Below are 16842 nucleotides of genomic sequence, written 5' to 3'. Positions count from 1 at the left end.
ATACTATACTGAAACATACAGTACTATACTACAGCCTTTAATTAATCCTTCTACTAGTGCAGGAATATTTCTACTAATAACTACTTTTAAAATTTCTAAAGGATTAACTTGTATCTACACCTCTGGAGGTTATTTTAGGTTTTAAATCACACAGTATGAGAATTTTCCCCCCCCAATATTAAATTGAAATGTTAATCTTTTCCAGCTTCATCACATTAGCCCTGGTTACTTATTTGCCCAACTTTGAATTATCTTTATTCATCCATTGGGTTCGCACATTTTAAATTCTCTGAGCTTCACAATCATTACTCAACAAAGCCCTATCTGATGAGTTCTCTAAATTTATTCCCTACAGCTCTCCTGGTAATTTGCATTACTTTTGCCTGGACACTTCAGTTTGTTAATAGTTTTCTGGTAGTAACTATACAGAATTCTAAAGATTAGGGCTGAGGTCCCGGGCTCAGCTGATACAAGGTGAACCCAGCTTGGGAAAAGGCATGAAAGCAAAATTTCTTTCTTGATTTTTCTGCAATTGAAATCGTCTTGGTGCTCATCTAGGTTTGATACAAACTAAAGTATGTTGACAGTTGTTTCAGAGAGCCTGTAGGAGCAGACCAGGTTCCTGGAGCACTCAAGGTTTCTGAACCCCTATAATTTGTGCTCTGTTGTACCTGGTGGTACAACAGGTGTTCCCAGCTCTACATTCTGGGAACACACCTGAGCAAAGAAGACTGTTGTCTGCCTGGTGAACATACATCCTTCTGATTTTCTTGTGTGTGGTAACTTCAGGGTCCCCTGGACGAAGGGAAGGAAATGATGAATCTGACTCTATGTTCTTAGAAGGCTAATTTATTATTTTACGGTATTATATTATATTAAAGAATGCTATACTAAAACTATACTAAAGAATAGAGAAAGGATACTTACAGAAGGCTTAACAAGATATTAATGAAAACTTGTGACTCTCCAGAGTCCCAACACAGCCTGACTGTGATCGGTCATTAAATCAAAACAATTTACATGTTGGATATACAATCTCCAACCACATTCCAAAACAGCAAAACACAGGAGAAGAAAATGAGGTAATATTGTTTTCCTTTTTCTCGGAGGCTTCTCTGCTTCCCAGGAGAAGAAATCCTGGAGAAGGGATTTTTCCAGAAAATATGATGGTGACACTTGGGAAAATCACCAGCCAATAACTGAGCCAAGTTTCTGCTAGCAGCAGTCACAGAATCTCAAAAAACCCCAAATCAGATGAACTGAATGTCTGTGCACCTCTGTTGAACTCTGCAGGCCCAGCCAGCAGAATTATGGGTTCTGCCAAGCCACAGGTGACAGTGGCTTAGTCTGTGACCTTGTGCTGACACATGTTATTGAGAGGGGCGCTGGACACTGACTCAGAGGAGCACCTGCCAGCACCCTGGAATAGCCAGAAATGTTCTGGTCTCCTAGAACCCTCTGCCTTGGCAGCCCAGCTGTCTGGCAGGGCAGGCAGGGAGCTCAGTTGAGATGCTGACTGCACCACAGCTCAGACAAGTTCATCCCACTCAGCCTCCTGAATTCACACACAGATCAAGTGTGTCCATGGCTATCTACTGGGCAGGGGATGGAGCTGACAGATTCTCCTGGAGACAGAGGTAACTCCAGTGACTGCTGGTTTTCTTTCAGTCGAACCCTTTCAGAAGCTGTGGGGGAGCCAGTGATCTCTTGGATTCCTCTGGAAGCACACAGCAGGAAGGAGCTGTCATCATTGGATGAAGATGCTGTCTAAAGGCTGAATGGCCTCACTCTCTGAATTTAATGCATAAAACCCTATTCCTTAAGCTTCTATTTCCTGGATGCCTGTGGGAATGGGCTTGACCTGTACTGACAGATGTAGTCCCCAGGTGACATTTTTTAATGTTGTATTATGATGTACACCTGACCTGGATGTTATCTTTCCTCATTGGTCGCATTCTTGCAGTACATCAAAACTGACCATCTCTTAAACTTCTATGAAATAATAGTATTTGTCTGTTGTCATGATCTGCAGGCTCAGGGATCTTTAAGCTTCCCAGCAGTGTCAGCAGTGCTGTGGAGGATGATGATCTGCCTTGGCCACAGGGCATCGCCTTCTGACCATGAACCTTGTTGCTAATCACACACCAGGTATATCAACTGTCAAAATAATGACCATTTATGCAGCCTCAGAACAGACACGAAGTATACCATGTGCAACACTACTCCAACCTTTCAGAGTTTAAAAAGGCACTGTAGAAATTATGAAAGTCACCCTTTTCAATGCAAAAGTATTATTTTTAGAAGTGGCTGTTTTTTCATATATAAAGGAAATTATACGTATCCAATTTTGATTCCTTCCTTATTACTTCCCTGGGAAAATGACAAAATATTTAATTATAACATTAAAAATTGTAAATATTATGTTTTATGACTAAAAATGAATTTTAAAAATATCATACATGTTGATATAGTCACTACCATTACGTTTTGGAGCTTCTGACCATTTACTTTCTTTGCATTTCATATTTTTGATGAAACCCAACTCCTGCCTCTGGCCTAAGAATAAGAGAGGAAATACAACAAAGCCCATAAAATCTTACTAATAAAGAACACGTGCAAGAACCCAATCAGATCAAGAAGTCACTGACTTTATCTAAGATTTCTTCTTTTCTAAGATTTCTTCTTTCTTCTTCCTAAATGTTGAAATATCCACAGTTACATGTTCCCTGTATGTGGGGGTGAAAATCTGACATCATATTAATAAGAGACCTACCTCTTCAAGAGGCACTTTCAACAAGAATATGATTTTTACTATCAAGTATCTCTTCTCATTCTTCTATGCCCTTGAAAACTCTTTCTGCTGTTAAAAGACATGGCTTTTGAAGAACTACTATTTTTATCTGTACGCATCTATCCTCATGAATGCTTTGTTTTCCATTTTAAATCAGAATATTTCATTAACTACTGTGCTTAGGTCTTAGGAGGGTAGCATTTTATTATCTTTATGTTGATTAATTTTCTTTTGTATCCATCTGCTGTGGAGTGCTCAGGATGTCCTGCACACAAGGGAATACTGCACACAGTAAGTGGGTGGAATTTTGAATACCTTACAATTTTTACAAGGAAGAATGGAATCAAAACTACTGGAATCAAACACCAGCACTTTATAAAACCATTATCACCACAATACAGTAATTAAAATCTCCATTGCCTACATGGAACAGTCCTTAACTCATTTTTTTAAATTTACAGATATTAAAATGAAATGTTAATTGAAAATGCATTAGCTGAACAGAAGGGTTTTGATCATTTAGGCTAAATTTGACTTGGGAGAAGAAATGAAAGCCTATGTAAAACTTAATATCTTCTCAAGGAGACAGCATGGGGACTGTCTCCAGGTGAATGGAATCAGAGCACCTCCCAGTGCTGCTTATGTGCCAGCTGTTGGAAGAGTCACAGGCAAGACTTTGGCTGTGACCCACATTCTCTTCCCCAACAGAGCTCATTCTATTGCTGACCCTTTATACCTGTGCCTACAACAACCGCAAGCTTTGTCCTTGAATAATCAAGTAATGCAAAACACCAAGGTTTCACCCATGGGATGTATTCAACCTGGTTTTTTAAGATATAATAATTAAAGATTTCTGGATTGTTAGGGAAATCCCAGCTAACTCTCACCCTTCTGCCAAATAATATTCCATCAGTAAAAATAACAGGTGAAATTCTGTTTTCATTTAAGCCAGCTGGAAATTTACCATGGAATTCAGTGGGGCCAGAGAAAGTCCCTGATCATGTAAGGGGTTAAACAGCTTCAGTGATCTTGGAATTTTTGCCAGCAAATGAATTTGAGACAATTCCAAACAATCAAATAATAAAAAGTGGATTTTTGACAAAATTAATGGCACAATAACTAAAACAATTGCTTTTCATGGAATAAATTAAAGATTATTATATTAAAAGCAAATAAGATGTGTTTTACAAAACAACTATTATGGAGATTTTATGAGGAAAACAAAAATTTGATACAAAAAAAAAAGAGTTCTACTTAGTGCATTATTGGTAAGTGTATTGGTTGAATTAGTTTTGTTCTCATTTTTGCCACATGTAATGGTTATGAACAGGCTTTTTCATGTTTTCATTTGTTATAGAGCTCCACATTGTTAAAATACCTCTTGCTTAATGTATTTGAAATACATTTCTATCCTTATGGATTGCCAACAACCATGTTTCTTTTTCTTACAGTATTTATACACTGAACATCTCTCCTTATTTCTGGTACAGCCACTACATATGTCACTTTTAGGAGGCAATCCTACCCATAGCATGCATTGCATTTAAACTCTTACATTTTAACACTTTGTAATGATGTCTTACTATAACCTTCAATCATGTGCCTTAACAGATCTGGGTTTTGGAAACATTGAAGCTGTTACATTCCTGCTAATGAGTGTTTACACTCCTAAGCAAAATACAGATCAAGTACATTTTAATTCTACCACTACACTGGTTAAGAATTTTGCTGTTCTAATAAGGAGGTGGGAGCAACGTTTGATATCAGTGACCCATGGAGTCTCCATGCAAGTTTTGACACATTGGAGAGATGACAGTGTGCTGAGCCAAACCTCCTACAAGAGAAGCTGTACACACACAGAGACACACAATTTGTCTGTTCATCACAGATTTTGCTATTCTGCATATTATAGATTTACATATTGTGTCAATTCAAGGACCATCTTTGATCTTCATGCCAGAAATAAGGAAAGGAATGTGGGTTATTTTGCTGGGGCAGGTCTTCCTGGGTTACATGAGTCTGCATGGCAGTGGCTTTCATTCTGCACAGGAACACCTCCTCCTCTGGTTACAGAACCATGGTTATGTCATCTAAATAAGTGTGTTGGATAATGAAGTTATCATTTTGAGCCTATTCAGAATTTCTTTAATCAGCACAGTAAATTAAAATTCTACTAAAAAGCAAACAAAGTGAAACCTTTAGGTTTTGGTTGTGTTATTATACAAAGACCTTGAAATAAATGTTTGATGTGCTTCAGGCAAATATCCCCTGCCTGAAATAGCAAGGTGCTGGTGTATAAAAAAATTTCAATTTTAGATAAACGTGCATAATAAAATTTGTAATTTTATTACCAATTCAAAACCCAGTAACAATCTTACTGAAGTTAATGTGACTCTGATTTTTAATCTGAGTGAGAGTGGAACTGCCTCTTGTATTCTTTCTCTTGTTCTGCATTGAATAATATTACCTAGACTGACAGGGAACTTAGCCACAGGTAAGCTGAAAAGCATAGCAACTGTTTATGTAATATCATGTATGCCTAAAATAATTAATATCTATAAAGATAGCTTTCTTATCAGCAGTTGCTCAAAAAGACATAAGCAGAAAACATCAAAATAATAATGCATTTCGTCCTACTGAAATGAAATATTTTCACATTTGCAAAACTGCTAAAAAAAGAGATTTGTAGATTTTTGATCCTGAATGTACTATTGCTTTTCTACAGCCCTTTGGAATACTAGAGTCATTCACAGCTGTCACAAAAGCAGTAGACAAAGAAAGGTGTATCCAAAGCCTAAAGCAGTAAGGAGGTAACAGAGTATCCTATTTTTAATTCTAAAGAATTTATAACTTAAAAATTTATTTTAAAACAAAAAAAAAAGTATGCTTCAAGGAAAAAAAAAACTATACAACTCTACCTTTCTAAGAATACATTTTGCTTTCACTTTTAGATTGTATCCTGTCCAAGTTGGAGTCACAACTCTTATTTACTACAATAGAACAAAACATTTCAGATTGTTTTAATGGTTTTATCATTACTATTAGAAAATATCCCTTCCCAACAATACCAGATTCTATAAGGAACAATACAAACACAGTGTCAGGTAAGTCTGCACTTGACCGCCTTCTCCTCTGGCTTACCTGGATGTTCCTGATTCTCTTTGAAATTCACACAGTAGAAAGTAAATTGACTGCAACAAACCTTCTAGTCAAAAAGGGATTAAAAACAACACAGGTATACAGTCTGAATTTTTATCTCAACTGAATGAGAAATCCCTTCTTTAAAACATTATTCTGGTAGAGATTAACTGGTTCATAGTGGTTGTGTTTAGATAATCAGCATAGACTGACTCAACTACTCTACATAGAAACTTAGCTAAATGCAGAATGATTTTCTTAAAACCAAAAATTAAATAAATAAATATTTAAACCAATTTATTAATACTGAGAACAATTAAAAAGAAGAATGATTTGTTTCATAAATATAAAAACCAGTCTCGATAAGAAAAAAATTATCTCCCAGAGTATGTATGCTCAAATAAGTTGCTTGATCTATTCAAGAACTCAAACATTATCTCCTCATGAGGGAAATCAAACATTTCTTTGCTCTGGTTTGTGTAATTTTTACCAATAAACTTAATCATTGAAGTCCTAATGTGCTCAGGAGAACTTGTGACAGGATGATCAGTAAAATTCTTCCCCAAAGAAGGCATAACAGTCAAGAATTAACCAGGAAACTGTGGAGCTGTAAATTTGTATGGTCATATCCAAAAGACTGTGTGGGAATAGGAGAAATACATCTGTAAAATAGCTATATTTTCTCATGTGTTACCTATTTTCTGCCGTAAGGCATAGGCAGATAATATATTATCTGTTTTTTGTCAGAATGAGCATCTGGTGATTAGAAAATCTGGGAATCAAAGACAGGATTTGGGCAGAACTGGTCTGTTGAGTTTAGTTAGCTGTAAGTTTAGCTTCTGATTTCTTGGCTTCAGTGAACTTGTCACCTGTGATAAGCAAATGACCTGGCAGATGTTGTACTGTCACAGCTTTGGACCTGTGTTCAGCTGGGTGCTCAGCTGGTTTGAGGAGTTACGCAGACTTCCTCAACCAATATTTCACCTTGCTGTCCACTCAGCTCTGGTAGCTGGTATTAAAAGACACATCTCAGTATCCCTCGAGGGACAGAAGAGCACTGTGAATTAATTTAACATAGCAGTTCAATCTCTACAAACTTGCTGCAAACTAATGAAATTACATGGTCAAGCAATGACAGACTTGTGCTCCATTTAAGCTCCTCTAATGTTACTTTCAAACACCTAAGGTAACAAAAAGACACTCCAAAAAAGGCTTGTTATTAAATTAACCTGTGATAAAAGCAAAATTGTGGTGTTGCATTAATGTTTAGGTAACTTGCACCATTACATGCCAGACAGTGGTAAAAAAAGTACAAACCTGAAGGATTACATACTTTCCTTTATTTGACCTTCTTAAATGGAAATCTTTGTTACAAGTTCTGTATTGATATAACTCTTAATGAAAATTTATTTACTGGACAATGGGTACTTTTGTGCTGATTAGGTGGGAAAAAATTGCATTCTTTGCTGCTATTTATAACACTGCTAATGATTTTTTTTTGGTGTGAATAGCTCCTTATTTATCTTCAGATGCTTTTCTTGGCAGGGACAAAGTAAGGACAAAAAGGTCTTTATTTCTTTTTTTGCTACAAGGTGATGGGGCTGATTTCTGTAAAACGGCTCTACTCACCCAGGTATTCCCACATATATGGGTCATATTTCTCCTATAAATGGTGTTCCCTCTGAATATTGCAGTAAAAAACCACTATCCATTTCCTAGTTACTTTAAATACTAGTATATTTGCAAGAAGCATCTGGTTTAAAATAGTGTATCATTATTCTGGTTTTATTAAAATACCCTGCAGTGTAACTGCCCACCTCTTTACAACAGTTTCACTTTCAGGACAGCTGTGTTGTGGAAAAGGTTTGGAATCAGATGAATCATTGGTTCTCCTGGGAAGCAGAGTCATGCAGTAAGCTGCTGGCTCTTTGCCCCATAGGCAGGATTTCTAATACAGACATTAGGACAGCCCCTATCCCTCTGCCATATTACAAAATTAATGAGCTCTTTTCAATAACTTTATAAAGTCCATAAGACATGACATAACAAATTCTTCCTCTGTTATTTAAGTAGTGAGGTTTCAGCTTCTGATATAGATGGATAATGGCAGGATCCAACATGCAAAGGAAAAATCTCAGCCTTACACTTGATTTCTGCGGTAGAATGTATTTATCCTGTTAGAAAAGCAGCTGTAAGCTGAAATTCTGTGGAAATCCCCTTGAGTATTTGGTGTAAAAGACTAGTGTTTCTGTCCTGTAAATGCAATGTAGTACATGCAATGTTTCTCTTAACCACTATAATATACTAAAATTACAATGAACTCATCTGCATTTAGATTTTATATATGAAAATATTTTCAGAATTGCCATATGGCTCTTCACAGATTTCTGATAGCAGTAGCAATGACATCTTTGTAACAGGATAGAGCAGAGCAATTCCATCAAATGAGGAAACAGTACAATGGAAACATGATACAAATTTAGCAGAAAAAGCCTGCTTACCTTCATATGTTCCGCTTTCTAGGAGAGCACCACTTTTCTCCAATTCCATAAAATCTTCAACAGTGATGAAAATATAGTCCACACCAGGGACTTCCCCCTCCTTATGTGGCCTTGTGGTGCCTATTAGGAAGATGAAAGACACACTGTCAAGCACATGGCCTAAATGCAGAATGATCTTTTTGAAAGCTTTGGAAAAGTCACAAAGTAAACCACTTACACAACATCTTAGATAGCACATCTTCCTTGTGAGGATGCTTTCAAAGCAATCTAGCTCTATTTGCTGAAGCTGACAGAGATATATGAGATGTACGCTTAAGATCGTGCCAGATATTATTTGGATCTATATTTATTCTCACTAATGAAAAACTATCATACTGCTGTTATTTTTACATTACTAGAAAGCCCCTTAGTGACATCAGGAATTCAGAGGTAACACAAAACCGTCTTTTCTACAATTAATCTGCTTTGTGATATTTTAAAAATTTATTTAGAACACAAAATGATAGTTCTGTAAGTACATCTGTAAGGGTTATATTCACATTGCTTGTTTCGGTGCCATAAGTGGACTTGACAAATGGTTAGGCTTTAGGGCCTGTGGGATTAAAATCACCTGCTAACCATGCTGTCAAGCTGCACAGGTGTTTATATTTAGTTATTGCCTCTATTGTCATCCCTGGATGACAGACCTCTGTAAAAGCTGACAGATAATATTACACACAGCCTGACAAGTGACTTGGCTTAGCTAGCAGAAGTTGGGATGTTAGCAGGGAAGAGTCTGAAACTGACCTGATTTCCTAATGGTCCAGTTTATTGTGGTCAGGCTATCCCTGATTTGACTGAAACCACTAATTAAGTCTCAAAATTCCATTTGGAAATGGAAGTATTTTTGGTTCTCCTGAGTCTCAGAGTGTTTGAAACATCTTAATCAATTTTTTATCCATACTGTACTGATTCCATCACACTTGTAGGGTTTAGTTTAAAGACTGTTGACACTGGGAAGTGGCTAGAAACGTGTCCAATCTCCTTTCTGTTACTTGAAGACACAGAGACATAAAAGTGTTAGATTACCTCCACTGCCTGTCATAGAGACCTTTTTCTCTTCAGACACAGCCTGAAGTCCATGGCAAAGACTGCATGAGACTGTCAAGACAACACTTCAGTGCTTAACATGGAAAATATTTTGATAAATTTTGATAAATCTGTAAGACTCTTCCCTCATTTTCTCCAATTCCTTTCCCATCTCAACATTTACAACTAAAACTGGGTTTAATATATGGGAATTCTCATACTATTTTCTAGGGTACTCTGTCCATCTGGAGTAAAATTCTGAGCTCCTCAGTGAAAGAGAGATGTGAAGCTCTTGAAGTGGATGGAATGGAGGGTGATGAACATGACTGGGGGACTTGAAATCCCTCTGATGAGTAAAGGCTGAGGAAATTGGGCCTGTTCATCCTCCAGGGAAGACTGCATAATTATCTAAAGAGGGAATGCCAAGGGGACAAAGCCAGGCTCTGCTCAGTGGTGCCAGCCACTAGGACACGAGGCAGTGTCTGATGCACAATTCCATCTGAACATTTGGAAGAACTTCACTCTGCAGTGACCAAGCACTGGCATGGGCTGCCCAGAGAGGGTGGGGAGTCTCCCTCCTGGGAGATATTTCAGAACCATTTGGATGCAATCCCGAGCCATGTGCTCTGGGATGACCCTGCTGGAGCAGGGAGGTTGGAACAGATGTCCCACTGTGATCCCCTCCAACCTGACCCACTCTGTGATTTTGTGCTTACTTTCGTGTTCTGGAGGTGGTATTTTTAAAGCACTCAGACACTTGGATTTTCAATAAGCATGCTGAATTAATTTCCCACAGATTATCTGATGTCTGGGGATGCAGCAGCACCCCTAAAGATCTCCAGCCCTTTGTGAGAACTGTATTGGAGCACAGGGATTCTGGTGTGCCCCTGAGCTCCAGGGAGCTCTGCCAACAGCACAGACATCAGATGTTTGTTCTGTGTTCTCTCTCCTGAGAAACTTTTCACTATCAAAGAATATTGACAGAAACTGGATCTTCCTCACAAAACACTCTGGCAAATCAAGGCTATTCCAGACTCAGCACAGGGAGGAAGCTCACACATTAGATGAGTATCACTAGCTTACTGTTTCTTCAATATATTTTTAATGTAGACAAGCTTGGATTACTAGTCTATCCATTAAGAAAAAATATAAGTTACAGAAAATGTTAGCCCTGCTTTGAGTGAAAATTTGGATCAGATGATATAAAGAGCTCCCTCACAACTGAAATTTTAATGATTTTATACTATTTAGTGTTAATACACCCTGGTTTGTTTTAAACATGTGGATATTCAGCAGTCATTCATGACAGATGATGGCAAAGTCTCACAGGAGGTCCAACAACAGACCTGGTTATTCCTGTGTTTCTCTGCTTTGATCACAGTCTTTGTTCAACTCATGTGGAAAACTTTAATGGATTAAATTTTGGATTCTGAATCCCTCTCTTAAGTTGGAAGCTAAAGACCTAATCTTTCTGCCCTTACATTACTGAGTCATGTTTTTTTCAGATATGGTAGAGATACGATAATACCTTTTGCATGTCTTGCATTAATTAACTATTAATTAAATATTCTATCTAATCTGCTTAGACAACAGTGGCAGATAACACTGTGCCTTGGTTTAGGGTGTTCTGATAACCAAGTCTGCACATCTTCGCTCCCCCTTCACTCTCAGAACTAGTCTTAAAGGTGCAGAACTTAATATCTAGCACAAACAGAACAGATGAAGGGGGATACAAGCATCATAAAGTCACCCCAGGACCCACTGTCACTTGGATGGTTCCATCCTCTTACACTACTCAGTGTACTGAGGGCTGCAGACCAATAAAAGATCGGGTGGTCACTTCCCACAAAAAAATGGAGAAAGGAGCAATCCATGATCAATAGCTGCTTGAATTCAGGGTGACTCTATCCCTGCTACAGCAGCTTTCATCCCCTGAAGAACTTTATTGTTCTTGATAAAATCTTGCTGAGTCCCATTTCCCTCCTGCATCTGTTCTCATTTCCTCAGGCTGGAGGACCTGAGATCTTGGAAATGGTTAAAGCAACTCCCTGGCTAATGGAATAATCAATGGCTATTGCCTCTTTTACTCCTTCACCCTGGAGGAACTGAGTTGTTGCTAACAGTAATTCTGCCATCCTTTATAGTTTTCTGTAAGCACTACAGACATTGTAATTTTAATAATGCATATTTACAGAGGTGGACACAGCTACTAGAGCATCTTAAACACCCATCAAGGTCTGAACATGAGATCTATATATAGCAATCTTACAGACCACAAGCAAATTCTTTCCTTGCCTTTAACCTAGAGCTACACTTCTTAACAGATTTTGTCTTTAACTGCCTCCATATAGATAGATAAGCAAGCCTAAAACTTATGGTGATTCAAGACTGAAAACAAAGGACTAATTCCAAACCTCAGATTTGTACAGAAATACATCTTTTGTTATGCAGCATCAAGGCTTAATAGGACACAGTTGCTGCTACTTGTAATATTTAGCCCTTCATTAATGCAAAAAGAACTCAATTACAATTTTGTTACCAAGGAAACCTAAGAAAAAATTATCTCTGAATTCCATAATGAAAGAATATTATACTTTTAGATATTTCAGGACCAAAATCAACAAGGGGTATTTGCACTATGCATATTTCTGACAAATGCAATTTATAGGTGCAGTTGAAGACACAAAATGAGAAGCTCTCAAGTAACCATGACCAGTCCAGTCATGAAAGTGCTTTCACACAACCTGTAGGTACCTTAGACATTGCAGGACCTTGGTCTACAAAATCTGAACCTTCCTTGATTTTATGACCACATCGTTCACCAAACTATCTCCTCTCAAAACATGTATTAAGGTCATTCCATGAGCAGCTATTTTGTTTAGATTTTTAACTTTAAGATGGATACTTGGTACATTTTAGAGATATTTAAGTTATGTGATATATATTTTTATTATTATTATGTTTTAAAAAGACCCTTTGCCTTTGCAGATGGTTTCTTCTCTTCCACAGGGGAATTATGGTGATTTGCCAACTTGAGTCCAGGCTTTCTATGCTCATGTGTGTTGTATGATGGTGCTTAATGCCAGGAGAGGAATTAAATGCTTAAATTAATGTTTACATAAACAGCATCTGAAAGAATATTTTTCTTTTAATGAGTTTAAGGCACCTGAGGGCAGGTGCTTAGACATGTAAGAAATCTACTTCTATTAAAAAACAACGAGAGTGTTAATTTAATAGAAATAAACTATTTTTGAAATACTTCTTTTATGAGCTAGGGGAACAATAAATAAATGGAACTTTTATGTTGACTTCTAGTGCAGATTGGAAAAATGGTCATTTCATGTAGTGTTCAGTCCAGATTGCCTTTATTAGTAAAAAAAAGAAAGAATTATTGATTCTAGAAGACTTCCAGGGTTGGAAAGCTCTGCACCAGTTTGCAGAGGCAGAAGAAGAACTAGGAATTTATGTCTATTTTTAATCTCAGTATTCAATTACATAATTATAACATTTTAGTGTTTACTTGGGAGCAGAGTGCACAGCCTGACTTGGAACATATTTCTACTACTTAGAGGCCACTGAGTCTTCATGGTCTCTGTTCAGCTCTGCTACTTTTAAAAGCAGGAAAGGTGCTCCCTTATTTTTTTTCCTTTTCTTTTCCATAACTACACTTCATGTAGTTATGGAAAAGAAAAAAAAAGGCAATTTTATTTATTTGTCAGCATGAGAATATGAATATTAGTCAAAGCTCCCAGAACTGTGACAGGAAAGACTCAGTACTTTACACATATTTTAAAGAACACTTCATCCTTGCAGTAAATAATCTGTATTTTACTGTCTTTAGCAGCATCTCAAGGATAATATTGTACTAGTTGTGCCCTTGTAGAGTCTCTATGATGGTCAGGAAAGTAGAAGTAAAGGCCTTCCCTACATGGTCCAATACCAACTCATAAACTGGGCTCACAGGTTTCAATGTTCCAAGCTAACAGGAACATTATAAATATTTAAATCTTTACTTTTTTTTTTTTTTTTTTTGTTAAGGGCAAACCTGGCACACTACTATCCAAACCTGGCACACCACTATCCACTTCAGACATACTTAGCTGATTTATATTTGGAATCACAGATTGGTTCCTACTGCATGAGGTGATTTCAAAAGGAAAGGTGTGTTTTTGCCACAAGGATTTACAGTATAAAAGAAGAGCAGGGGAATAATCTAGTCCTTTTTGCACAATTACCTACTTCCAGAGTAATTTTCCAAATGTATGGAAGTGAAAAATGTCTGGTTTTGCTTATCTCTTCCAAATGTAACAAAATGCAAAGAGAAAAATGTCTTTAATATACGAAGCCCTTTGATGAGACATTCTACTGAGAATTTGTTCCGTAGCTCAGCTCTGCACAACAGCTTGTTGTGGAGCATGGTCTGCCAGGCTGTCATACATTACAGTAGCTGGAGGGATCCCTCCTGCAGAAACAGACTGCTAATCTTTAATAAACTTCAGCTGAGCCCTTGCTATGACCTTGAATACACTTTGCCTTAGAAAAATTCAACAATACTTAATTAGGTCTTTTGTTTGTTTGCCAAATTACTCTGGAATACTGTTACTGTGAGGAACTGAAATGTATGGGAAATTATACCTATCTTGTCAAATTACTAACTGCATTAAGCAGAGAAGCATCACATTTGTCTTGATATACTGAATTTCCAGCTCAAGAGAATAATACACATAATTTTCAAGTAAAGTGATTTCAGGCATATTACAAAGCCAGAAGCTTCAAGTGTTTATGACAATTCTCATAACAACAACATAAACCACAATGGCGTAAGTCCCTTCCTGCCAATGGTCATGAAAAATAAAAGTGTTTCCCCTTTCCAAGTGTGCAATACCAGCAATTTCTCTGATTTATTCCTATTAAAAAAAAAAAAGCTGCAGAAGCAAAGGAATGAATTCCAGATTCCTGAAAATGTTTTTCAGGAGTAATAGTTTCAAACTGCATTAATATTTGGCAAATGTGTTCCTGAAGAAGATCTGGGTGTTAATAAATTCAAATTTAGCAAAGATGCTGAATGTTCTAGTGAGGCAAGAACACAGCTGAGAGAGGATCTCATCAATGCATAAAAATATCTTAAGGGCAGGCCTTAGGAGGGTGGGGTCAGATTCTTCTCAGTGCTGTTCAGTGACAGGACAAGAGTCAATGAACAGACTGAAACTCCGCAAGTTCCACCTGAATATGAAGAAAAACTTCTTTACTGTGAGGGGGACAGAGCAGTGGAACAGGCTGTGGAGTCTCCTCTGAAGCCATTCAAAACCTGCCTGGACACAAGGAGGTGCAGCCTGGTGCAGGTGAATCTGCTTTAGGAGGAGGTTGGACAAGATGATCTCCAGAGATCCCTCCCAACCTCCATCACTCTGTGAAAGCTGGCATTTAGCAACTGCTGAGCTCTGAGACTGCTGCATAATTTGCAAAATTACCTGTACACAGAGTGAAAAAAACAGACACTATTTTAAAGAAGCAGTGTGTTTTTACTATTGCCTGGATTTTCTGATCAAGTTTTAGAAGAAAGTGAAAAGCACTTAGCCATACTTCATCACAGAACTAAAAGCTTCATGTCTAGGTGCTTAATTCATGCAAACTAAAAAGGAAGTTTTGCAATCCCTGTGCATAATTAGCATTCACTGAGAGTAGCAGAAATAACAGATGAACAACATGGCTCAATCCACTGTCTACTGAATTTAGGTAGAGAATTTGATTCACATGAAAAGAAACCTTTAAAAAGAAAACAAAAACCTCAACCATGGTTTTCACAGTTTGTATTACAATTTGGGATTCATGACATTGTTGGATATGTTTTGATTTTTGCTGAAGAAGCAAAACATAATACTGAAAAGCAGTCTTAAGGGTCTGTGCACTGGGTTGTAGTGCACACATTCCACAGCACCACATAATTCTTAGGACAAATATGTTATATTTTATGGTGTAGAACAGAAATAAAAAATTCCCAAATTTGAGATTTATAATGCACATAGGAGCAGATAAGCATGTCCTTTATGGAATATGCATTCTTTGAATGTTTCTTTAGATCTTCTTTATTTCCAAACTTGAGACATATGCATTAGGTAGCCTAGATAAGCTCCTGCCTGGTGGTTAGCATGATTATTAGATTCCAGATGCACATGCTTTCAAATACCTTTTAAAAAATTATTTTTAGATTCAATATGCAAACAGGAGCCTCTGATTAAACACAGCCTGGGTTTTTTATTTGTTCTCTTGGTTTTGTGCAATGTGACAGACAGTGAACAGCCCTAAGATAATTTATGCACTGTAAAATAAAGTCATATTGGAGCTGAACAGAAAAGTAAAACTGAGAGATGCAAATGACAGTAGTTTTTAGCTAAAGACTGTGGGTAGGAACATTGTGTATTTGTTAATTTATTTTGTTAATTGTGACCACTGAAACCAGCAAGAAGCACCCAGAGAAGAAATGCAGTACAAAAGCTGTGCACTGAAACAGATATTGGAGATTTTCTTTAAACTGTGGCATATCCAGATTTACTCTTACACAGTGCAAGGATTTGAATTTTGCACATTGTGCCCTTGTCCTGTGTCAGGCACCGCTGCACTGTGTGCTCCCTCTTCAAGGCTGGGTGACATTGCTGGCTAGGGTGGCATCAGCTGGGGCACTTCCCTGCACTTGGTGAATTCCCATGAAATCTGCAGGGCACTTTCTTTTGAGAAAAACTCTGACCCCACATTAAGCCAGATACACAAGTTTCATTGCCAATACAGCAAATAAATTTGAGCAAATAAAATAACTTCTTTTTCATTATCTTTGCCAACAGTCGTCTTCAAAGTGTTAACAATAAACTGCAAAGAGAATATCCAATAACAGAGAAGCGTGAATACTTTGTGTAAAGTCAAGCATGGATGACTGCAGGAAATACTTGTAAAAAAAGCAAAAAAGCTGTTGCTAATGCAGGTATCTTAAATACTTAAATTATATTTTTCATAATTCCTGGAAAATGCCAAATTGTGATATGGCTGCTCTGGCATTTGGAACTACAAACCTTACAGGATTAGCAAAGTCCCTAAAGGAATCTGATTTTCAATACTCAAAAAGTGAAAAAGACAAAAAGAAGGAAAATCAGGTATGAATAATTTTGGATTCCACATTAGTGCCTCAAAAGGTTTTTGTGGTTTTTTTGACTGGTTGGTAGGTTTTTTTTTTTTTAAGGCAAAAATTAGTACCAGCCAGGAAGCACCAGAGGACACTAGGATTTTAGCCATAAAACATGTTAATGTCTTAGCAAATACCCCAGCAATATATCCCAATATCTTTAGTACTAA

The 16842-nt window shown here is 37.3% G+C and overlaps 1 protein-coding gene across 18 annotated transcripts in view; it reads right to left on the bottom strand.

Annotated features, from left to right (window-relative positions):
* Positions 1-16842, bottom strand: part of MAGI2 (membrane associated guanylate kinase, WW and PDZ domain containing 2) — a 702271-nt gene that overhangs the window by 284401 nt on the left and 401028 nt on the right. For all 18 annotated transcript variants that reach the window (XM_074538810.1, XM_074538811.1, XM_074538808.1 and 15 more), the window contains one exon: positions 8431-8550. In XM_074538810.1, the coding sequence (XP_074394911.1) occupies positions 8431-8550 (120 nt within the window). The remainder of the gene's footprint in view (positions 1-8430; positions 8551-16842) is intronic.

The sequence above is a fragment of the Zonotrichia albicollis genome, chromosome 4 (genome assembly GCF_047830755.1).
Source record: "Zonotrichia albicollis isolate bZonAlb1 chromosome 4, bZonAlb1.hap1, whole genome shotgun sequence".
Classification (NCBI taxonomy): Eukaryota; Metazoa; Chordata; class Aves; order Passeriformes; family Passerellidae; genus Zonotrichia; species Zonotrichia albicollis.
The sequence above is the reverse complement of the archived record's forward strand: the minus strand, read 5'-3'. Positions and strand labels throughout refer to the sequence as shown.